The sequence below is a fragment of the Neodiprion lecontei genome, chromosome 2 (genome assembly GCF_021901455.1).
Source record: "Neodiprion lecontei isolate iyNeoLeco1 chromosome 2, iyNeoLeco1.1, whole genome shotgun sequence".
Classification (NCBI taxonomy): domain Eukaryota; kingdom Metazoa; phylum Arthropoda; class Insecta; order Hymenoptera; family Diprionidae; genus Neodiprion; species Neodiprion lecontei.
Genome location: NC_060261.1, coordinates 4,058,642 through 4,083,955, shown reverse-complemented (window position 1 = coordinate 4,083,955; position 25,314 = coordinate 4,058,642). Strand labels below are relative to the sequence as shown.

The 25,314-nt window shown below is 41.9% G+C and overlaps 1 protein-coding gene across 1 annotated transcript in view; it reads left to right on the top strand.

The window, feature by feature from the left end:
* Nucleotides 1-2,251: 2,251 nt before the first annotated feature.
* Nucleotides 2,252-25,314, top strand: part of LOC107223892 (transcriptional regulator ERG homolog) — a 44,931-nt gene continuing 21,868 nt past the window's right edge. Inside the window, exons 1-2 of the mRNA XM_046732933.1 lie at nucleotides 2,252-2,582; nucleotides 3,167-3,450. Coding sequence (XP_046588889.1) covers nucleotides 2,557-2,582; nucleotides 3,167-3,450 — 310 coding nt within the window. The 5' untranslated portion in view covers nucleotides 2,252-2,556. The remainder of the gene's footprint in view (nucleotides 2,583-3,166; nucleotides 3,451-25,314) is intronic.

Sequence of the window (25,314 nt, the reverse complement as noted above, 5' to 3'; positions counted from 1 at the left end):
TGGTATACTTCTAATCACGACACGAGGTCCAGTCTGGATCCCCGCGCAGACGGTGAGTCTTGTTTTCAATTTTTCTAATACATTCTCGACTTCTCGTGGGTATACCGACCAAACAAACCCGAAACTTGCCAAGTTATTCACCTCCACAGAGGATTTCTTCTGTTGTATCAGTTCACTCTCAAGTTCTTCGATATAAATATGTCAACAAGTCCTCGAGCTCAAGCTCCAGGTTCACTTTCGACCCTCCATCCCAACTTCCACGTACAATTCTTTGAAGAATCTTCTCTCACCGGTACAGTTAATGAAATAGATTTTCTTTCGCAAATTACATTTCACTGAGCTGCGAGCACCACTAGGTATATAAATAATCGTCAAGTACAAATGCATTCACATACACATAGAAAGTGAAAACGCGTGAATCAAATTGCGTAAACAGATACAATCAGGTACCTATATACCTCCTCCGCCTATGTGTGCTCTGGAAGTTAAAAGTGTGATTATTTTTTCTATCCACTTGCCATTTGTTCTCGATATTATTATTATTATTGTTTTTTTTTTGTATACTCTTTTTCCACGCGATCTGGATGTGCCACGGTTTTGCATCCGCGTTAACACGCGCGTGGAAATGTAGTAGTGCCAGTTTGTTGTGGCGATGTGCGATATGTGAACGTACACGCATGCAGAGGCGAAGAAGAGGACTTGTATAGACGTGCGGCGGCAAGCGGAGGGGTTTCCGGCGAGCGTTAACGGAGTAACAGAGTGATGTAATGAGGCCCGGAAGCAGTCAATTTGCTAGCCGTGCGGCGAGCGCAGTTGTAAGAGTGCCGCAACCTGGGCGGACCACCGCGCGATTGCGCTTCGTTGGTCTCAAAAGCGCCGACCGTTCTCCAGGTGAATCCTCCGCTAGCGGTGACGTTAACGCCGACGGAAATTTCGGCCTGAGACTAGAAGAGGGGACGGACAAATAATCGGCGGGAATTCCGGAACTTACCGCATCACGATTTTCGAAAGCAATGGAATTCCTTTTCCCTTGGCTTGCGATGGTGATACGAATAGGCGAAAACTGATCGATCGCACGGACACGTATTTTGCAGGACCCTGCGATCACCGAAGGATTATACCTGGATCGGTGATTAATATGTGCGCGGTGTTCTAAAAGTCAACGCGTTTTTTTTTTTTTCTAAAGTTTTTATTACCTCTTTGAAATTGAAAACATTATGGTGACGACGTTTTACCTGTGGTCGTTTGAAAGTATAAAACGGGTCGCGAAAGTGTTGGATAAAATACAAAATATTCCTCTGTATTAATATACGAATACAGATAGTACGTATAATATTTTTGTGTTAATATTATAATATTTTTTAGACCGTACAACATCGAGGACTGTGCAACGCTTAGGGTTTCTCATGTATAAGCGGTAATCGCGACGGTTGAATATGACGGGATAAAAATAACTTTGATAAGGATACAAACCGCGGTGCGGACCGGAAGCTTTAATTCCGTAATGGACATCTTTAATTTTATTCGTCGTTGACTGACCGCCAACGGTTATTGCATCATAACAGCCGACTGATAACAACGTTGCGGTCTCAGGCTGCGCGAAAATACACGCTATGCGACAAAGAGTTTAACGTCACGTTGGGAAGAAGCTTCCAGCAAGTCCTCGAACAAGGATAATTTTATTTTATAACAGTTTTCAGTGTAAGCTCGAGTGCGCTTCAAACACTTTCAACAAATGCGGTCTCGCGACTTTGGCAGTGTAATCGTGCGTTCATTTGGAGCACGAGATATCGGCCACCTTCCGTTCATCTCTGCTTAGAAAGTGGGAAAAGGACACCCTTGCAACCTACACCGGCCGACGCGACGGTGAATTGCAAAGTTCGTATAATGGGATGATTCGACGGAATATACAGTCAGGGGTTGATAATAGCTCTAAAACCGTTTATCCCATCATCGGGTTGGTTTTCAAAACTTCGGACTCGAATGGTTCACATAAAATCTAAACAAATTTCTGTGATGATTGGTGGGGTAAACTTAACACGTCTGCAGATATGTTAATTGTGACTGGTTATACGAGCGAAGGAGGAATTCAGGGCCGAGAGGAATTGTGAAAAATCAATGAATTAGTGCTACGCTGTACGTGCACAATATACAATACGCTCTTTCACTCTGGAAGGAAATACCTCCTTTGTGAGTGACTTTCGAAATTAAGACTGACTTACGCCGGCGGGGTGGCTTTAGGGTGAAAGACACGTTGTTAACCTCGGTAAATACGCTGCTTTAGCTATCAAACGTGACCTGGTCACGCGACGCTTACTTTTTACTTCATTCCGTTTTATCGTCCGCGCTCCAGTATGCGATGTAGCTCGTCTATACACGCCGACGTGATATCGTCGATCGTCCTTTTGACAAAGACGAGAAGTTATTTTCAGCGATCGTAATTCATCCCATCGTTATTGAGGAACAGCTTGTAATACACTGTATAATTAAACGGACCTTCGAAGAATCGGATCGCGAAACTGAGCCAGGATCAACGATCGAGTGGAGATTCTTCGAATGAGAAGCCAGTTCGTACAGGCTTCGTAGGTATTACTCATATCATACCGTTTTGCTAGTTGCAAAATTGACCGCCAATTTCCACCGTCTGCAGGAAGTTGTCCCTTGTATGTTGAATATGCACACAAATCCAACAACTACACTAGCAGACACGTTATAATGTTGGAACCGCGATTGTGCTTCGACTCATGAGTCATGAATTTGCGGTTGTCAGTTATAGTTCGCATGGAATTAATGAACCCAGAAGCTCCTGCAGATACATACTCGCATATAATTACTTCATTACAACAGTTTATATACGCGGCGAGTTCAGGCTATCGAGATTGAGGAACCCTCTGAAACAGAGAAACGAATTGTCATACCAATACGTGGATGCTTTTCTTCCACGTCGTATCCGAAATGACCGGTCAACTTTTTCCGGCCCATAAAAACGACGCGGATTCCTAAAAATTCACCCTCGAAGTCCACCCCTGGCGCGGAATTGACCGATTATCATGCTCTGACCGAGAGAGTCGGGTCGGGATGAGGGGTCTTGATTTACGTTCCAAGTTCAAGAAACCCGCGGTTGACCTTTGCACCGTCTTTACTTTTTACCCCGGCGTGATTTCAGGGGTGCTGTGGTGATGTACGACAGCACAAGCTGTTCGTACGCAGGGGCGCTAGATCTGAAGGGAGCTGGATCTGGCACGGCAGTCGCCACCGCCGGGTCAGGGGTCAAGCAGGAGAACTGGCCTTATCGGGGTCTCGCCTGTGGAAGCACCTTTCAGCAGCTCAAACAGAGCGTCGAAAAGGCGAAGCAAGCCTTGGCTGATCGAGGCGGTTACCTGGCCGGCGCTTTCTCACCACCACCGAGGGCTAATTCTGCTGCCATATCACCGACCACTTCCATCACCGGTAAGTCTGGAAGGAAATGTATTATCACCATTCTAACCTCAAAATCGCGATTTCGGCGTGATTTCTTGGCTTTGGTGATAAATAATACTGATCGAAACTCGTGTGGATAAGGTTTTTTGATTCGCGTGTTACGTACGTCTCGTCAAAAAGCCTCATCCATGCTCGTTACGAAATGTACTATTATTTAACGCAAGCATGTTTTACGCGTTTTTCCATGCGTGTTTTCCGTACACAAAGTACCCGTTTTTTATACAGTGAGTCTGCGAATGCGCATGCGTGGAGTGCGGAAAAGACTACTTTTTAGTTCTAGGAGTTAAAAGTGGTGTTTTCTGTACCGCGAGCATGCGCTGTCGCGAATAAATCTGTCATTACGCGACCGTAACCTCAATTTCGTGCTACATGGAAAAAACGTGTAACATACTCTTGTTATATAAAGAATAGCCTGCTAGAAGGAGGCAACGGTTTTATTGCCTCGCGTATTTGAAATATTCGTCTTCGACTCACTCACGACTTTTATTGCAAACTTACGCCCGGTCCGAAAAGACCGAGCTTGCTTCCTTGTTACGCAATATACTATTTATTTTATTTTTACTCGCTTAGAAAAATGGATGATGGAAATTGACCTCAACCTTCCTTCAGCTGTTTATAAATACTACAGCGTGTAGACTATAAAAATGTTAAAAACTACTAAATTTTGAGGATAACTGAAACCATAAATTAGGGCTGAGGCATGCGCCAAGTTTTTTTTATCTGTGTACTCGTATTCTTCATGGTATAGAGAAATATTGTTTTGCGTAGAACTCGAAGATTGTATTATAATTTATGAGTTGACTGCTCTGAAATTTGCAGGATTTAATCGCGCTGCGTGAGCTTTTTTGAAAAATTTGATTTTTCAAGATTCAGAATATACGAAGCTTTGATTTCGGTTCATTGACCATTCGCAATTGAGGAGAAATCGATGAACTATTTTCACAATTTTTAAATAGTATGAAATTTCATTTCGCAACTGTTGGGATCTCTGAAGATGACTCTTCGGAAAATAATTTTCCATTTTACGAACTGTCCGAATTTGGATAACAGAATATACTCTAATCTTAATAAAAAAAATTAATTTTTTGCAAACAGGTGTAATAAGTCTACCGAAAATATTTTCCACGAACATTACGAAATATTTTCACCAAAATTACTTCTATCCTGAAAAGTTTTGTACAAGGAGAAAAGATTGCAAATTTCGCTATTTCAAATAACAATACCAATGAAAAAAGAAACGAAGTCCTGTCAAATACTAGAATTTCGTTAGGAACAAACAAAACTCGGTGAATAATTAACCGAGATTATTGTGTTTAACCGAGATTAGCTGTATAAACGAAAGTTTATATACATAACATCCGTACAAGTTTTACCGACGAATATAAAACAGTCTCTATAAATAATATAAACGGCTCGCGACGTCTGTCGATGTAAGTTCGAACGTTCAAACTCTGCAACGATCATCACAAAAGCAGAAACAAATCGGAGGATTCGACTTTGAAAATGGGCGGGAAAATATGATGCACGTATAATATATTATATTCGATAAAATTTCTATCTCCAATCTCCATGAGCTAAACGAACTTATAAATCGGTCTGTCGTGTAGTGAAAACAAAGGGCAAATTCCGCGGAGCAATCTGCGTTTAGGTCGAGATACATTTTTTTCGATCGGTTTCTCGTCCTTTTTTTTTCCTCGCTTTTGCGGTAACGGTTATGGCAAGATGGTGGGTCGATCATGGCGGCGAGGCTGCAGGGAATGTCGGCGACGAAACGTCGGGGTGTGGTTTGGGGCTAGCTGTGCCCGTTTCCATGACAACCGACCGCCCTCCGACCCCTTCAGGGGCGAAAACCACCCCTGGGGAAGGCCGGATGCTGCCTTGAGCATCCCGCCGCGGCTATCTCTTCGCAGCTTCGCTCCGTTCTCCCTTTTAGGTATAAACCTTCCATCCCGAACCGGCCAGGGTTCTTTCAAACGAATCACGTAGTACAGCTACAGCGAAAAGTTTCGCCTCACCCTGCGCGAACCGCGTTTTTCCCTTATTATACATATTCACCAAAAACAAAACCGACCCTCTTTATTTATTTTGCAATACCTACGCATGGAATTTATTTTTACGAAGAGACGCGGTATTCGTTATTACTAGGATTGGTACAAAAGTTCTACCGCGTATTTTAGAATTGTGAAACTCTGCAGATAAGTCCAGGTAATGGTACCAGTTATTTGCCTGTCCCAATTATTGACGTCTTTTTGGTTCTCTCTGTTTCATCCTTAGTTACAAGATTACCGAAAAATAAATCTGTAGTGTTTAATCCTGAGAAATTCACAATTTGTGACGTCAATTTATAATTTTGGAAAATATTAAATATGCTATTTAAATAGTACAACCATGAAAATTTGAGACTGATCAGCTTGGAGCTTATCACAGAGATAATGCGTTCATTCATGGATCACGTTTATACACGAGGAACTGCGATATTGATTTAAAATGTAGGGCATATATATATATATATATTGAGGTTGAAGTATTTTGGCTAATTTCTATTTATCCCTTTCAAAAATGTCAATTTCAAAATCAAATTTCCTAATCGAATGAAAAGTTGACTTCGAAAAATTCAAGTGATCATTGCTTCATCTCCTACAACTTTAAGAAATAAAGAAAAGTATAGGTGAAAACGATTTGTCGTCACGCAATATTACGTCCCATCATCTGTAAACGCAGTGCCGTCGGTCAGGTTTCTCTGCATAATGTATAACTAACGTGGATCGGTCTTGTTTGCATTGGTAATTGATGTTTGACAAGAACGCGCACGGTTGTATATTCGCGTTGACTATCGTGTTTGTTCGTGGCAACGACACGTGGCCTTGTCCCCAGTAGCACGATAGATTTCAATTTTTCAAGCCAAAGTCACACGCGTATGCATGTATATTAAAGGCTCACCTCACATATCTAAATAGTACGTGTATATACGTCCTAATTTTTATCAACGTTGAGTAAAAAAGAATCCGCATTTCTCTCTACTTTTCTCATTGCTTTTAAACGCGCCTGTGTCATAAAATATATGTATAATAGGTATACGCTTTGCACAAACACGAAGGGAAAAGAAGCTTGGACCAAAGTAGATATATGTATGTACAGAGGGGATTTTCGGCCAATCTGCCTTACCATGCGAGCGGAGGCTGCAGGTGAGACACACCTTGCAACCCCTGCTCGTATGGTAAAGCAGATTGGCCCAGAACACCCCCCCCCCCCATATATCGACTAACCAATAAAATAGATTTGGTTGGAGTCCATTCACCTCAATCTAGTATCCCTTATTTGTTCCAAATACGATGACTTCAATTCAACAATTTCGATTCAGTTAGTTTGTCAAAATGATTTAGTCAAGCGAATTCCTTGATTCAAACAAAGTTTTCTTATGGGTGAAACCCACAAAAATTTGAGTGAACAGAATTATAAATGACATTATTCGGAGAATACGTTTTGTACGCTGGAATAACTCTAATGTTCAATCAATGCAAAAGAGTTTTGTACCGACAAATTTAATTATCTGATTTTAACCATTGATCTCTCGGCTCAAGGAAACATGAATCAGAAGAAGCTCAATTTGTTTTCATACAGCATTTGATATTTTTAAAACACAAAGTTTAAGGTGCGTTCGATCAATTTTCTCCTAGTCATTTCAATCACAGATTTTCTTGATACTAAATTCACATCATGGCAAGGAACTCACGCCGTGTTATCCTGATTAAATTGATAGTCAGCATGGTCATTCAAAGGCTTGATTTAGTTCTATATTAAGTTGTAACAAGTATTTTGTTCAATGAAGTAAATATTGTGTTCAGTGTATTTGACCATAGCATTTAATTGAATCAAACGAATGCGACTTGACGCAAATAATCCTTTACCACCGTGTAATTTGTTCTTCACGATCTTTGGCAGTTGCAGTAATATACAGAAAAATTCTTTTGCGGTAAGAATTTACCGGTTAAACGACGCGTGACCGCAGTAAAACTGCACAAATTGCACGAAATGCAACGATTCGGATTCTGCACCGCTTCGCCCGCAGTTAACCCCTTCGGAAGAGTTTATGCCGTTAGTTTTCGGCTCGTTGAGTCCGTTGTGAAAAACACGCGTTAACAACGGGCCGCTGTCTAGGTGCGAGATAAATTTCTTTTCGGATTAAACGAGGCGGTTATGCACTCGCGATTCAGTACCTTTTACATGTACAATACATGTAACTTAGTACGTGTGCCATGAAACAAAGCGAAGTATGAAATTCCCTCGCGTGTCGTTGATTGCCCATAAACCGAGGGTAGGGGTGTACGAAGAATATGAACCCAACGCCTGTACGGTTAGTTTTATGCCAAATTTATTTCCAGAAATTTAGCACCTCGAAGTTAAAAAAAAAAAAAAAAACCAGCTTGTTAAATGACTTTACAGAGAAAGCATATATCTTCAATTTATCAAATCACCATCAAATTCAGTTAAAGTGAATCTTTTTAAATAAAGCGAGTATCTTTTACGCATTTTTTCCATACGTGTTGTCCGTGCACAAAGTACCCGATTCTATAACGGTAGAGTGAGTCTGCGAATGCGCATGCGTGGAGTACGAAAAATACTACTTTTCGGTCCTAGGAGTTGAAAGTGGTGTCTTCTGACCGCGCGCATGCGCTGTCGCGAACAAATCTTGACATTACGCGACTCTAACCTCAATTTCGTGCTTCGTGGAAAAAACGCGTAACATACTCTTATTTTATGGAGAATCGTGTGCAAAAAGGAGGCGACGGTATTTTCACCTCGCGTGTTTGCGATAATTGTCTTCAACTCACCTAAGACTCATATTGCAAATTTACGCTCGGCCCAAAAACACCTAGTTTACCTTCTTGTTACACAACACCCTATTTTCATCTGAAGCAATGTTCCAGAACATTGATTGGGGTTGTTTCATACCGCCACATTTATTTTCGTAAACAAAACATTTCTTTTGTGCATATTTGATCGCGATACTAGGTAAATGGAATACATTTTTTTCGTTTATACGAGAATTAAATTTTCAACGCATTCGCTTGGTATAATAAGAGATGAAATATACTCATGAAAAAAAATGACTAGCATGAGGAGGGTATATTTGAGAATGATATATGCGAATAACATCATATGCATTCACATTGATATGCATTTTACATATTATATATAGTATAATAGTCAGAGGGAATAAATCCTGACGATGATTATCATTGTTATTATTATTCGTCCAGTGGCGCTTTGCGCGTTATATCTTCGCGAAATCTCTCTCTCTCTCTCTCTCTCTTTCTCTCTCGCTCGCTTTCTCTTCGCCGGGGTGTTTCATCCCTCCTCCGTGTCCCAGCGAAGGGTGCAGCAGGGTGAATCCAGGGTGACCCGGGGCAGTCGAGGGTGGCCGCGACGCGTTGATAATTGCCGGTATCGGTTAACCCGGGCCTCTGCCACCCTTCCCCCGCCCTCATTCCTCATCCGTGATACCCGCAGGTCTCGCAGAGACCCGCAACATTTTCCTTCCCCACACCGCCCCTCATCCCCTCATCATCTCACTCTCACCCTTCGCTTCCGCAACCACCGACTATCGCTCCAGGGAAACAAATTCTGTTTCTAATTCATCCTTGGATTGTGTCCAGCGGGATCAAAAACCGAGAAACGATTTTTAGATCCTCCTTTGACTGGTCTTTGTGCAGTTTTTGAAAAAAGGTTCGCGGTGCGAAGAGAAAATAATCGATCTGAAAATTAATTACTTATACAGATGCAGAATTATCGAGGTGAAAAAAAGAGACTTTGAATCTAATTGACAAATCGGGGATCGGTGTAGGCAAAAAGTTTGCAGAAATATTTCTGATGCGAATGTAAAAATGTATGGATGCGTGACCAACGGCCAAATCCTCAAAATTTGTGATTTAGAAATCAGTACAGGTTTCAAATGATCACCATTCTCAAAACTAGAATTACCAAAATTCAGACGAAACTATTTCTATCAAGATCAGTCAAAATGACTGGTCTTCAAAAAATACTTAATGATTGAAAAATTTCATAACATATTGACATAAACAATTCCGATCAATACGATTTATTCAAGACCAGTCAATTTTACTGGTCCGGTAGTTCTAGCGTTAACGAAATCCTCGATCTTGCACTCCATAAATTTGTCTCATATTAAATACATATTTTCGTTCAGAATTGTGTATATATATGTATGCACGAGTAAATTTTTATCTGCTTTGTGTGTATGAAAAAAAATTCAAATATCAAAAATTCCAAAAAACGCTTCATGCTGTATGTGTACCTACAACAAAAACAAGTGGCCAAAGATTTCACTTACATAGATCAGAGGAACGATCAAAGGACGAAGGACGTTAAACGATGCTTAAAAGTGACCCCGATCCTCTGCAGGACCCCAAGCCTGAAAATCAGATATGGGGTCTTTTGAAAAATATGATTGATTTTTGGTGGAGAGGGTTGCATATTATTCTGGGGTGTTTAACTAAAATAACTGCTCATTAGATGAGATGTGTTAAAAAAAAAAAAAAAAAATAGGAACAAACATGGTTATTCCCTGGACAAGCAGATTTCAGTATCAATACAACGATTCTAAGATAATTTGTAGCGACATTCGATATTCGGCAAGTTTAACTAAATGGGTTTGCTCGTACACTTGGAGCCAATGAATCTGAGACGGCTAATTTTTTACACTAGACAGTTACGTTGGCAACACAGAGAAACCTACAGCGCCACAGTCGGTTGAGCGCGAAACAAACTCAATCTCAATAAACATAACATAACTCGCGGGAATAATGACTTGTTGGATTGCACGTCATTTTCGACGATTCGACGGTCATGGGTTATGTTTTGTTTATTGAGATTGGGTTTGTTTCGCGCTCGGCCGACTGTGGCGCTGTAGGTTTCTCTGTGTTGCCAACATAATTGTCTAGTGTAAAAAATTATCCGTATCAGATTCATTGTCCCCTTGCTTTTACTCACAGGTGTACCAGCACGATAAAGTTTGCTGGTTGACCGAATTACTTTTTTCCGAATTTGACGCGGAGACCTTTGTACGTAACTTACAGTAGACGGTTCGAAATGCGGTGCGTCGTGGACGTAAGACGAACGTGGGGCAAAAGTAACGCGGGGGGCGGTCCGTGACTAATCATGATAGTTCCGCCCGGGAACGGCTGGGACACACGACTCTCGAGGTTCCGGTTCCGGCGCGTGCCGGTTCTCCCCCTGCCGGCCTGCGGGAGGCACACTCCCAAGCAATTATTACGCGATGCACAAAGCTCCGCCGTGCCGTGACGAAATAGCCGCTCGCGGGATCGACGCGGAATCAAAGAGCCGATCGGAGAACGAAACTCGGAGACCGGAACGCGGACCCTGTGAGTGCAGCAGCGCTATCTCTCCCGCTGATCTGACACCCCCAAACTCTCCCGCGATCATTATTCACCCGCCAACAAAATGCACCTCGTTATCCCCCGGAATATGCGCCTTGCACGTGTAAGTCAGCTATGCGTGTATATATGTATAAGGTACGTTGTACGGGGTGGTTCAGGTATTTGTATGTACACGTTAGGGTTGTTTTTGAATTTTTATCATCCCAGGGGCTTAAACATTATCAAATTGATAGAAAAAAAATTTCCTGAAAGTTTCGCTCTCTATGTCAACTCTAAGATAGTCCGCTTCGCGATCGAAGTATCTCATGGAAATAACATGGGAAGGACTTTTTTTACTCTTTGAAGTTTTATAAGCCGTTAACGAATGTACTGACGATATTGGAAAATACATATTTCTGTAGAGAATTGGACGCTCTACGCTAAAGTTCTGATGCATAAAATTCGTAAATGAAAGCGTTCGTATGTTAATTAAGGTTCAAAGTTTAATTTATATAAAACTATCATTCTGTCAAGTATAGCTTCGAATTGAACAATCGTGTTGTAAAATATATTGCATATTTCTTTTAGGTTACAAAATTTGAAAGGAGATTTATTTAATTACATTATTCTACAATAGAATCTCATTATATAATAAACGAATATCTAAAATTATTGTCTACTAATAGTATCGATCGATGTAACTCTAAAAAAATTTGAATACTTCTAGTCTTGGTTGATAATGTAACCTGGTTACAATACTTTACAAAAATGTTTATTTTGCATTATCGTCAGTGCATTCGTCAACGACTCATAAAATTTCGACGAACAAAAAACGCTTAGCCTTAAATGATCCATATTATGCTAAACTGTTTAGTTTAGCTTTAAGCATTTATAATTATGAGAAAACATGCAGTTAAGCCCTTGTCCAAATTCAAAGATATCTGAAACTTCATTTGTGCAAACATGGCGTATGATGCTTCAGAACATGTCGAAAATTCAAAATTGTCTGCAACAAGTGTACTGTACGTATCAGAATTTTCAGCCTTGCAATTCAAATCGGAAACAAAAAGAAAACGTCGTAAGTTCCAGATTTTGTGAAGAGGATCTCTGAATTCGTTGAGATTCTAGAAGCACTTTCGTATACATAATGCAAAAAACAAACGCGATAATATTTTCAACATATTTTTTCAACATCCCAAAAAGATTTTCCTAACCTAACTGGATCATTTTAGCGCTAGATCTCGGTTGATCTATTGAAAAACTCTGAACAAAAGCCTGTCTAAAAGATTCCCAAGTCAGAAGTTATCTTTAACCAGATCATTCACCCCTAACCTAAAAAAGCTGCGTTCCGTACCCTTGGCCGCTAATTATTATCACCGAAAATTAAGGCTTTATATTTAACCGGCGTTGACTCGAAAGATCACGACTTGACCGACGGCCACCCTGCTATCCGAGGGTTTGTTTTCGACACCTTCCGAGATCCAATCAATAATCCGGCATACGGCTCGTTGGCTGCAATTTACCCTTGCAGTGTTTCCGCAGCTGCGAATAGATGGCGCTTCCCGTGTTTCCACCCTTGTTTTAGTTCCCGCATCGAACACCAGATGCTCCCGCGACGCCGGCGCTGCTTCATCTTTTAGTCACACGTCTGATTGTATCGGATTTATTTTTCATACCTTGACTCTACGCTGCTTGATTGCTTTTATTCTTACTTGAAAAAGCACCATTTCAAGACCAACCTCATGTGCAAAAACAGCACTTTTAAACTATATCATTGCGAGAATAGACTTGTTCTTAATATTCCCTCGATAAATTCACCACGATTTAACCGATTCGTAAATTCTACTGTATACGATACAGTAGCTACAAAAGCTTTTTCCACTTCTCCATGTACATATAACGCCGATATAAACTAACAACTCAATTTTCCTTATTATTCTCATAAAATTGCAGTTATCAAATAATATCTGACAATTTAAATTCTTAACACATTGTCAGACGGGGAATGTTTGCCTGGAAACAAACAACGCGGCACATAAATGTCATCGATGAAACCCAGCCGCATGTTTATTTTACCAATTAATTCCTGGCCTGGGTGTATAAAAAATATCCGAAAACCCCAGAGACCTGCGAGACAAAATTTTTATTCCAAAATGTGAACCAAGGTGATGATCGAGGCCCCGTTTTAATTGCCCGGTAATCCTCCTCGTCTAGTCGTCCAGCTTTTCGACCCCCAGATCTAAAGTGCTGCACATCCGGAGTCGAAGGTGGCACTCAATTCTTATCCGTCGTGACTCGGCAAGATTTCCTCCCCGAGTGTGTACGTACGTATGTATGTATGTATAATCGCGACGTGTCGTTAGTACGTACACAGAGGATCCCTGGACGTCTCGGTAATCGATGATTTGTCGCGACGGGGGCTCGACGGCTGTAGAAAGTCATTAGCTAGTTAATCATGCGTTATCGTGTGTGCTTAATGTTGCGTCAATGAGGGAGGAGTGAGCGAATAAACTCGCCGCCGAGTTCTTTGCTCCAACTGCACAGGGGGGGGGGGGGGGGGGGGGGGGGGATGGGGGATGAAGGTTGAAGTATATACGCGGCCAGCTACCCCTGCGATGCATGCACCCGGAGCTTCTTGGCGCGCAGTCAATATTGTTGGCGTTCAATGCAGCGTGAGCAGTCAAGCAACAGATCACTGCTACAACTCCTCCTCCTCTTTCTCCTCCACCTTCACCACCGCGTTGCCAAAGGGCAATGGCGAAAAGGGAAGGGGGGGGCCCTATTCGTGAGCCGTGCAACCCTCAGCCAGAAGCTAACGCGATCACGATCAGTAGCTCTTTTCTTCGGCTATTCCTGTAACACGCGTTCGTGACCTTATACATACATGTGTTATAGGTATGTATTATTAAAAAAAAAAAAAAAGAGAGAAATTTGGTGCTTGAGAACGTAGAATTTGCGAATAAAATCATGATTATATCAGAATGGCTCTGGTTTTTATGTTATTTTAGTATCGAAAGAGGGGGTGGTTCCTAGTACAATCATGATTTCATTCGTAAATTCTAGGTTTTCGAACACCAAAATTTACGGAAAATATCAGGGCGATAGCAAAATTGTTTTTTTAACCCTTCGTGGTCGCACTGGTTTATTTTTCTCCCCAGAAACCATGTATTTATTATGGGACGACAAGTAAGTGCGACCGCGAAGGGTTGAAAGAAAACAAAAATTTTCAATGTAAATATTGCATTTTTGAGACATGTATGAAAATTTCGATAAAATAAATAACTACAGCCAATTTTGATAAACTACGTTTATTCCCCGGGTCGTTGACATCAAATCTTACTAAAATCACTCAGATATCAAGAGCAACAAAACCACTGTTGACCAGTGTAATACATGTATGCACCTATGTATGTACGACGTACGAATCTTCGATACTCTTTTCATTCCTTTATTCTGAAAGAATTGCAATACGCGTGTCGCTCGGTTTCGGCGATTTTTCTTCTGCACGATGCGTTTAAAACTTTTCTAGCAAGTTCCGAACCGAGGAATAAACTACGTCTCGGGTCGGGAGGGTTGTATAAGAGTAACGTCAAATAAGTTGTCTTTCGTTTTGGTCTCGTCTAGGCACTTATTCAACCCTCGTCTCTGACCTTGTTTATTTTTATCTTTATTCTTTATTCTCTTCGTTTCTTTATCTTTTTTTTTTTCTCCATTTCAAAGTCAAATGTCAGAAAACGATATTGACTTTCGTCAAGACTTATCTGCAGGTAGGTGTCGACGTCTTTTGACACTGGTCAGAGCTTCTCAAATTACAGTTATCGAATATCCAATACATTCGGTTCGTTGTACAGATATCGGAATACTTCGACCCTTTTCAAATTACAAGAAGATCGGAGAGTGTATACTCGTGTAAATTGTTCTCTAACCTTCGACGGATGAAAGAAGACAAAAAAAAAAAAAAAAAAATCGGAAGTTATAATCGATTAGCGAATAAGGGAAACCTCCGGATGCGATAAAACGAAGGTACGAAAATTTCAAAGAAAAACGTACATAAAACTCACGGTTCTATTTCGATTTACAAATCGCACCTATTTCTCGACTTCGAGGCGTACACGCGAGATGCACGGAGAAGGGGGGGGGGGGGGAGAGGGGTCCGTTGAAAATTTCAGCAGGGGTTCGGTTGTCGAGGGGGGCACGTGTGAGGGATTTGCCGGCGGAGGGAAGGGGAGGGAGGATAGGACCAGCGGCGACGACCGGTGTTTGCGGCGTCCGCCGCCGACAAAAAGGCGAGAGAATTTCCTGAAATCCTTTCTGAGGGGCTGATTGCCATCATTACCGTGGAGTGGGCGGGAGTCGGGAGTCCGGAGCGGCGGCAGAGCTCAGGGAGCAGTTGGGGCGCCCGGTGAGTGGAGGACAATCAGCGGTATTCAGCGCCAACGACGCCGACCGAGGCCTCCTCGACTGCGAGAGGAGAGAGGAGAGAGAGAGGGAGGGAGGGAGGGAGGGAGGGAGAGGGAGGGAGGAGAGCGGAGGAAAAAGGGAGACGGAGAGAATCGATCCATCCGCCGCACGGCTATGTACGGCCAAAGGACGACCGCGACGTAAGTCAACGTCTTCGTCGGCTCTCCCTCTCGCCCTCTTTTTTTTCCATCCCCTGTTTCATCCTAGAACCAGAGGATATGTTATACCTGTGTAACGGTACATGATATAGCTATTTATAGTGGGTAGGGGTGAAAAACTAGTGTTGCTGATTGGTAGAAGAATCGGAATGTCGAATTTTAATAGACGCGAAAATGTTAATCGTGGAATTTAAAAATTTGGAACGCTCAGGTTCGAAGAATTGAAAACATAGTTAGTTGAAGTACGGATAGATAAAGTATGGAAAGGGCAAAACATGGAACAGTGAAATTGAGAATCTTATCGAGAGGAATTCTGACGATTCTATCGTTTGGCATTCTATGTTCTGACCTTTTTCATGATTTACTACGCTATACTTTGACTTTCAAGATTTTCGGAATTCTGTATATCTAGTTTTAGCTTTTTTAAAAATTCGATACTGCGGTTTTTCGATTTTTTCATCTTTCTATATTTTTACCCACACCCATTTACAGTGGACCAGGTGAATTATCGTTGAAAACTGGATTTTTATCTTCAAATTTTTCAAACTTTTCGTACAGGATTGTTTTATTAGACATATATATATATATATATGTATACCAGTTACTATTGAATGGCAAAAGTCTGCCAAAGGTAGCGAAAATTACTCACTTTCGGAGTAAAGACTGCACAAGATATTTATTATCTGTTATACATGTTTAGTCTTTCTTTTCGTTATCTCAGCTTTCCAATCTCGAAATTTGAATATTTATGACTGACAGGTTGTTACTGTGTAATTAAGTAAAATTTTGATATCAATCACTCTCAGACAGATTCTTCCCACTTAAAAATCCTCCGAAGTTTGATTATTTCTTTCTGTATACTCCAGATTCAACCAGTTTTGTAATGTGTATCCTGTAAAATTTTTCACAGTATCAACTATCTTTATTGAAAAATACTTGTCAGATGATTTGAAAAGTACAAAATTTTCGCGTCCGTTAATTCCAACGATTTCTTTAACCGTTCCAAACAAACGAACGACAAGAATATCATTTCCGTGGTGCCAAAATTTAATGATGAATTTCGTATTTTCGAGTCGAAATAGACAAAAATTAAAGAGTGCTAAAAATTGATATTTCGATTATTTTACAAGATATTTATTACTACACAAATATTGTTATACGGCTGCCAATCTCATGATGAAAAAAGGCGTATTTCGAATTACCGTTAAAAGCGCTTTTATCTCCTTAAGGAAGACGAAACTGAAAATTTATTATTCTTCAAATTCTCATCATTTCGGTTCAAATATTAAGAACATATGGTCAAATTGCCATTTAGCTGACGATTTCAATTTTGTGGAACAAATCAGGATAGACAGATCAAATACTGCAGTTGATAAAGAAAAAACCAAAAAAAAAAAAAGGAAGAAACTAAAACATACAAAACACGCCTATCACACCCCATGATGACCCTAAATTCGGATTTGCGGGGTTGAATCGCGTCGCGACGATCAGCTTACAATACTGAGGGAGTCCTTCGGAATTCCTGCACGGCCGTGGAACGGAATGCGGATACCCTCCTCCGAGTGATAAACATGCAAGGTATTCCAGATGCAGACGCGTCGACGGTGGGCAGGTTCCAGAGTCGAATCGTCGAGGCGAGCCGGGTTTCCGCGCGGTGGCGGCGGCTGATCGATGTGTCGCCATGACGACGCTTCCGTCGGGAGTCGGCAGCCACCCCCGGGGGGCCGCTTAGGTGCCCGACGGGCCGTCGCTGATCTCTCCGGGGGTAACGAAGCACCGTGAGGAATTCGGAACTTCACCTCACTTCAGCGGACCCGCGAGGAGGAAAAAGAAGCAGGCCTATATCGCACGACGTGCCGCGAAGAGGGCCCTTCGCCTGCCTCCGCGATCTCGACGAGGAGGAGATCAAAGACCGGAAGTATCCGGTTCCTGATCGCTTCACGCTCCCGGAACCAAAGACCCGGGGGTCGCCTTCCGAGGCGTTGAAACCCGCGGCGAAGACGCCTAGCGGATCTCCGGATGGGTCTCGTCTCTTCTCCGATCAGACTTCGTCGTTTGTCATCATTTTTTTCATCAAGGCTAATTCGCGTCTTCGGTTATAGGCGGACTGCGTTTTTGATGAAACTTTATTACACTGATAATGATACTGGAGTATTGACTTCGATTTTTTATTGCTAAGATAATTCTGGGATATGCGGGTCGTTGAATAAAAAATGCGGTAGGCTACATTTCGATGTTTCGACCGCAGTTCTGGATCATCCTTAGAGGAACTGTTTATTTCTGTACACAAGGGCAAACCAATTTTTTTTGCATTCAAGTTCAACCGTAACACAGAATATAATCCAAGCCATTTTTCTCAAACGAAAGGAAAAGTAAAAATATGTATACAAGTCATGTCGTTTGTAGACTACACGAATTGAATTCCAGCGTAAAAATCAGTGCAAAGTTTATTGAACTGATATTACGGTGACTGTTGACAAGAAAAATCATTCTAGAAATGAGGATTTTGATGCATTTCAATCGGAAAAATGTCTCGTTGAACTTTTACAAATCTTTGAATTATAGTTTCTCTCAATTGATCAGAGTTCTATTCGTTTTACAACATTTATAGCATTTTTATTCTTTGGTGCCTACAATTTTTGTGGCATCATTACATAGGTTTGAAATAATTTTTTAATACCAGTAAAACTCTATTGAACTTGATAAAATTATTCACTTCCACGTTTATTGAACATGGAACGAAGTTTTCTTCGTGTAGGCAAAAGAAAATGAAACTATACTTTAGAATCAAAAGATCACGATTTTTACCATGGGATATACAAAAACCAAGAAAAGGGTAAAATAAATAATAACATGAAAAAATCACCGAAATTAAAACGAGAACAAAAATATGTAACAGCGTATCAAAATGGCGATACACATTTGTTAATTCATAAATCCAAAGTTCTGCGTATGAAAAATTTCATGTTTCACATCATTTGGTCAAAGGTAATGAAACGATTAGCGGTGAGAAAATTGGTGGACCAGATGACTGAGAAATCGAAGGTATCTTATTTAACTTTGACTTCACTTCGGAATAATCTGCGCCCTGCGGTACAATAAGCGCATGCTATGAAGAAGAAAAACAAGAAAAAAAAAAATATCGTGCTTAAAAAATGTAGTCTTGAAACGGAGTCGACACTTGTAATAAAGTGTCACGAATTTGTTGACACATCCCACCGCTGACACCATTTTCGATAAATAAGCGTACACGTGCTTGAAAAATACGGGAAAGAAAAAAAAAATTGACAACCGGCAGAGTATTTCTGCACAGCTATATACGACGAAACGAAATGAAATCAGATATTAATGAGTACACCGTATTTCATACGACATAACAGCACGCGACGTAAGCCCGTTGAATATTTGCCATGAGAGATTGAAGGAGGCGGAGGGGTTTCCCCGCGTGACGTAAATAATCATTTATTGATTAACTGTTTGGCTGCGCAAGTTGAGTTAACTATGGCTAATCTCTGATTTGCAACGCCTCCCCCTCTCCTCGCCTCCTGGGGTGGGAAGTGGCGCAGGGTGGGCCGGGGGACGGCAGCCCTTCGCGTAGTTTTCGCCCCAGCACCCTTCCACGGCGCTAACACGGAATTAATATCTCGCGAGTTAGCAGCCCCCATTCCCATCCCCGTCCCCCTCCACCCCCCCAACGACTACCGCCCGACGGCCCCAAAACGGAAATGAGCGCGCGGATGCCTCTACTGCCTCTCGTCTGTCCTCGTCCTCGGCCGCCTCCACTTCGTTCTCCTTCTCATTGCTATCCAAGGTTTCGCTCAATGCCAAAAGAATTAACTGTCATCATCAACCTGCGCACGCACACCTGAAGTTACCTCTTGGACTCGTTTTCACTATGATTCAAGAATTTTTCTTACGATGTTACGATCCCGCGAAGAGCGTTTCAACATTTCGCAAAACTGGAATTTGAACTTTGATCAAATCATTATGGTTTACGGGTACTTTGGTCAGAAGTTAGACCTTGGATGGAACGGAATAGTAAAGCTGTATCTGAAATCATTCAGAGATACTCAGAAGGTAATTATCGCTTTAATTAGAGCTTGAACTTGGAGCCGGTTCACTGACTTGAACTTATCAGGACAATTCCAGCAAGTCTTGGGAGCTTCGACGTCGAGTAAAAATTCCTGGAACGAAATTCTCTGACACGAGTACCCGTGTCATCCGTGTGCATGCTGATTTCGAGTTATCCCTTCGATATGAGAGAAGCAAAGAACAAAGGAACAAAAGGCTGGGAAAGACGGAAAATAAAACCCGGAGTAGGGGGTTGGTTATATAGCAGCGAGCAAAGCAAGTATGGGTATGCAAATTTCGGATAATTAGCGGTGTTATATGAAGCGTGGGCGATACAGGGCGACGTACAACGTTGGCGAACACACACATGTACGGCTTCGTAAAGGCAGAGCAAAGTCCTGCGTGTATTATTCAACATATTATACGTATGTAGCCCGCGCCGCGGTTGAAGTGGGCGCTGAGGCAAAGAGAGAAGAGAAGCACCTAGAGACTCGCGGAGTCCTTTGTTTGAGACAACGACTGCGTTCTTCCGTGACGTAATTAATGGCTTTCAGTCCTTTTGGGTAGTACCGCGTGAGCAGAGGGAGGGTCGCCGAGACCTCGAACCACCCACGAACCATCCATCCATTCCTCTATCTTCCTCGCCCACTTCTCCAAACTTTTATACCGCTCGCTGCACGCACCTATACACTATACCCATACCATTTACGTGACTCGCCTCATCAAAAACTGGGACCAAGAGGTCAGAGGAGTCCGAAGACTCGATCAGGAGCATTTGGATTCGGCATCACGTCGTGTCACAATGGTTGTTCCACCGTTGGACAATCCTGATCGACCAATTCTAGGCTTGGAATAAATGTTTCACGAGTGAACCAGGGGTCGGTTCATCGAACTATGATTTCTTTCTAACCCCAGTGGACCAGCCAGCTAAACGATCCCTTGGGCGTAGGGGCTGCAACGATACGTCAGATAAGCATCGGGCGATTTGAAACGGGTTCTTGGGAGTTGTCCGAAATCGTGGATAATCAGTGACCATTAGTAAGACCGCCAGCTTGGAATATGTATGTTTCGGACTTTTAATCACGGAGATTGGTTCGGAGAGGTGGACACTTTTTTGGTACACACTTTAAAATTGGCTCTTCTTCACAATTGAATTGTCATTCACTCGGTTACACCGACGGTTGACAAAGGGTTGTTGGCACTGCAGGGCAAAACCGATGCACTGTATTATGTCGGTGTCATACGCACCTCGACAAACAGTCGCGTGACGTGGTTTGGAGTAAGTAACGCGTCGTAGAATGTGTGAGCTGAACAAACAGGGTGTTTTCGTCGTTGGCAGAGAAGGAGGAGGCGACGAGGAGGAGGAGTTTAAACGGAGATTCAAATTTTTTTCGTATAACGACACGCAGAAAGAATGTGCGAGTTGTCTGGAGAAGCGAACGTGACTCGAAAAGCAATTCCGTTTCGATTACTATTACTGGCGGCTTCCAGGCTTTCTCGGGCTCTCTGTTTACGAACACCACTTGAAACAACACACGTGACAACCACGTCCCTCGTCCTCTATATACTATCTGGTAAATTAGCTGGTACAGTTAGCTGCTCAGCAACGTCCCTCTCGTCGTCATCGGATAAAACGCTTTGATTCGGGATGATGAAAGCCGAGTGAGAGGTAGATCAGCCCCACTTAAACGACGCGGTGGATACGAAGTGACTCGAGCGTCGCCAAAGTGCCATATTTTCAGGATAAAACCGTGTTTAAAGAGCGGTAAAGAAGAAGAGCATCATCGGCACGAGACAGTCGAGGGAACTCGCTCTCAAGGCACTCACGTTCCCGCCTCTTTATTATACGCATCTTTCATGTTTATGCCGGAAGACTCGAGTGCCTCGGGAGTAGCTCGAAAATACGTTAACTGTCCGTAGGTACCAACAGTCAAAAATCACGGACAAGTACATGTCGGAGATGGGAAAAGTGGTGGAAGTTTTTGGTCGTTGAAATTCTTCATCCAACGCGAGGAGATCGCTGTCAAAGAGCTCCCTTCACGAAGAAAGGGTTCTTTTTTTTTTGGGGAGGGGGTTGGCTTGAAAGATTTTCAGTCGCGGGTTATCTTCTCCGTTAGTCAATCGGCCGGGGTAAAACGAGACCAGACGATGATGATCCGGAGGATGGCTGGTGCGCCATTCTGGATTAAGCATATTGTACAAATTGAATACACCGAATAATCTGGGACTCGCGATTCGTATCGTCTCGCACACTTAACCGTCCCCTGGTGTAACAAAGTGGTTACTAGGTGCCCCCAGCGCAATGCTGCAGGCTTATCGCACAACGAACGCGCCCTCGCCTCGAGTCTCTCGACAATACGACGTCGCCCCCTTCAACCCCGTAGCGATTCGTACCCGGGATACGGACAATGTGATACCGACCCTGAACGCCGGCTGCAGGCTGCCTCGCCAATCTTGTAACTCTATATTTTCGCGCATCGAGATAATGCCGGCGACGATAGCTGCCGCCGATCGCGATCCTGACAACGCGAACTGAATTTCGACGATGTAACCAATCGGATCCCGTGTACATTGCTGCGATAACGAGTCACTGTGAAGGAGAACGCGGATCGAGTTACCGTCAGGGACTATTTTCTGTTTTCATTTACCGAGGGGGTCTTGGATCTTACGTCATAAATTTAGAGTCTTGAAGTGAAGTTGACGCTTGGAATAAAGCGTCAAGAATTTGCTCGCACATCCCACCGCTGACACCGTTTTGTGTGACCACACGCTTGGAAAACCTGAAAAACCTGAAATTGTCAGGGGATTTTTAATTTGGTCATGGAAAAGACTAAAAATATCAGTTTTATATCATGGAAATTAGAAATGATTTTTTGAGGTGAACAAATATAACTTAAACTGACTTTTTTGTACATTATATGTTTCTTCAATTCGAATCGAACTTGAATCGAATGCAGAGCTTATAAGCTGAACGATTTAGGTTTTAGTAACTTGATAGAACTAGGAAAATTTCAGAGAAACCAAGGTTTTAGGCCCCGGAAATCCTGAAAATGCCATGGAATTCTTTTCCATAAAATTTTTGGCCACCCTGAAACACGTAATTGTTCGTTTGAAAAACTTGGCTATAAGAAGTTATTCTAATCAGTGACGCTTTCAAAAAACAAATTTCCAAACAATTCGTATTTCGATACTTTACTTTCGCATGTTTAAAATTTCGATAAATCGGCCATTCGCAATATTGACCCTTCCAAGTTTCGACCCCCACCCCCATCTATCTCTCTAAAAAAAAAAGACATCTAGTTCAAAGCAAAACTCAACATTAAGCTCGGACCTACCGTGGCCCCGGTGATTCGTTCCATAGTTTCAATTAGGCCCCCCGTACAACGCACGTATGTACATCCATACGTCCATACACAGACCAAGTTATAGGTACCTTATAAGTACGTTACAAAGCCGCGTGCAGCGTTACACGCGGTATCCATATCGTTGCCAGCTCGGCGTGACCGCGACGCAGACCGGAAGGCCAGAGTAAAGAGCGCCAAGGGGGTTCAGGGGGTTCAGGGGGTTCAAGAGGGGTCCCAGAGTCGGAGGGGAAAAGGAAAGGCCCCTTTCGCGGGCTGACGGCCCAGGGCAGGAGACCACTCGAGAGCGATCGCGCGTTAAATGCGACGACGGGCGTCGACGAACGTCGGTGGTCGCGTGGCCGGCGCGTGTCTTCCTATCTGGGGGATCCCCGGGGTTCCGAATAGGCGAGAGAGAGAGAGAGAGAAAGAGAGTCTCTACTTACCTACCGTGAAGCTAGACTTCGCCGGGCATGATACAACGATACAAACTATATTTAATCGGAAATAGGAACTGGCTTCGAACTTCCTGCGTTGCGGGGAAGCCGACATATATTCAAGGATTTTCGGGACGGAAATTTGGGGTAAAAACTATTGGTACAAAAAACACGATTATACAGAGGTTCGAATTATAAGATTGACCAAAAACAATATATTATTCTTCCTTGCAATCGGTTTTTGTTTTTTTTACTACCATTAACGACGCAATATAATATCAATTTATGTCATTAAAGTATCAATTATTATCATTGTCTTACTTAGTTAGTACCTATTTGATGTAATAACTGAAAGATAAATGAATATTTTCACCTAGAATCGAAAATTATTTCAAATGAAACTAGAAAATCTTGAAAATACTTTTACCGGTATTAAGACTACCTACTGAAATTTACGAAATTTTGATTTCGAATGCGATTGAACGAGATATAGCTCATTTTATTCTTTAATGAATCATCCACAAACATAACTATGAAAAAATACTATTCAATTTCACATTTCGCATGTTCACGTTGATTTCATAACAAATCTCTTGAACAGTGAATTCCTCTTTTTTTTTTCTTACCAAACATCGCAAATTTCACCGCAATTCAAGATAGATTTCTTGAATCCAACATTAATTCTTGACCGGATCTTGCCACGTTACAAGCTCGCAATTACTTTTCGTTTCAAAAAGCGTATTTTCCGACCATTTTTATACATCGCCTTCCCCTCATTTCCCCTCAATTATAATATTTCCTTCTCCGATCGTTCGTCCACCTCTTCACGAACGTCACCTTCTTCGTTCTACGGGTATTTATTCAACCACGCAGGGGCTTTAATGAGGTTAAATGGGTTCAGTGTTATATCGTTACGGTAGCGATTGGTGTCCCCCCCCCCCCCCCCCCAAGCTCCATGCTCCTGCAGGGTATGAACTCCACGTGAATCACGGGTTAAAGGAATCGGCCACTTGCAGCCACCGGGGCGATTCGTTGGCTGCAGGCGGCCGACGGCGGCACGGCAGACAGCCTGAGTCACCCCTCGTTTCCGGATGCATTATTTTTCATTTTGAATAATGATAAATCGGACAGTAGCTGGTACATATGCATTATGCATACCTGCGTACACGTGTGAACGAGCCAAAGTGGCAACCGGCCCTTAAAACGCTCGACGATTCCATGCACCTAGCGCATATAATTTGACATTTCATTTTTTTATAGACGATTTGAAAAAAAAAAAAAAAATTTACCAGCAGGTCTGCTAATATTTTTTGGATTTATTCAATCATTTTTTCAATTCATTACTCGTCGAAAGAAAAAGTACAAATTACATGTTACATGTCGATATGACAATTCACATAAGTTAAAATTACAAAAGTTTGCGTTATATTTACTGACAGAAATGTAACAAATAACGTAATAATAATGCGGATCTGGTGGGATATTATTTTTAGTCAAATTTTTCTTATGGTGCTCGAGGTACAGCTACGCAAAAAAAACTATTGAATGCGACAAATGTGGCAAAAGATATATTTTGTCAATACAAACACCTAAATGTTGCTTCACGGAATGTCTGAAGCAAATTGTTTTTTTTTTTTTATCAATTTTTACATCAAGATAAATGAGAGTCATTTTCTTTCTTTCATTCTTTAGTTGACAGTATCGAAAAAAATTATGATATATACTATTTTTCAAGTGGCTGTATCATCTCCGTTATTCAAAATCATCGTTTTAAAATTCTCAGTACACGATGATATATTTTTTATTTCGAATTATATGAAAAACATACACATCGACCCCGACTTCAAACCAAGCTGCATTTCTTTCTATAAAAAAAAAAAAATACACACACAATGCAAACATATTGTCTAGAGAAAATGGAAAGTAGCCTAGATCACCTAATTCATAGTATAATTATATAGTTATCGTG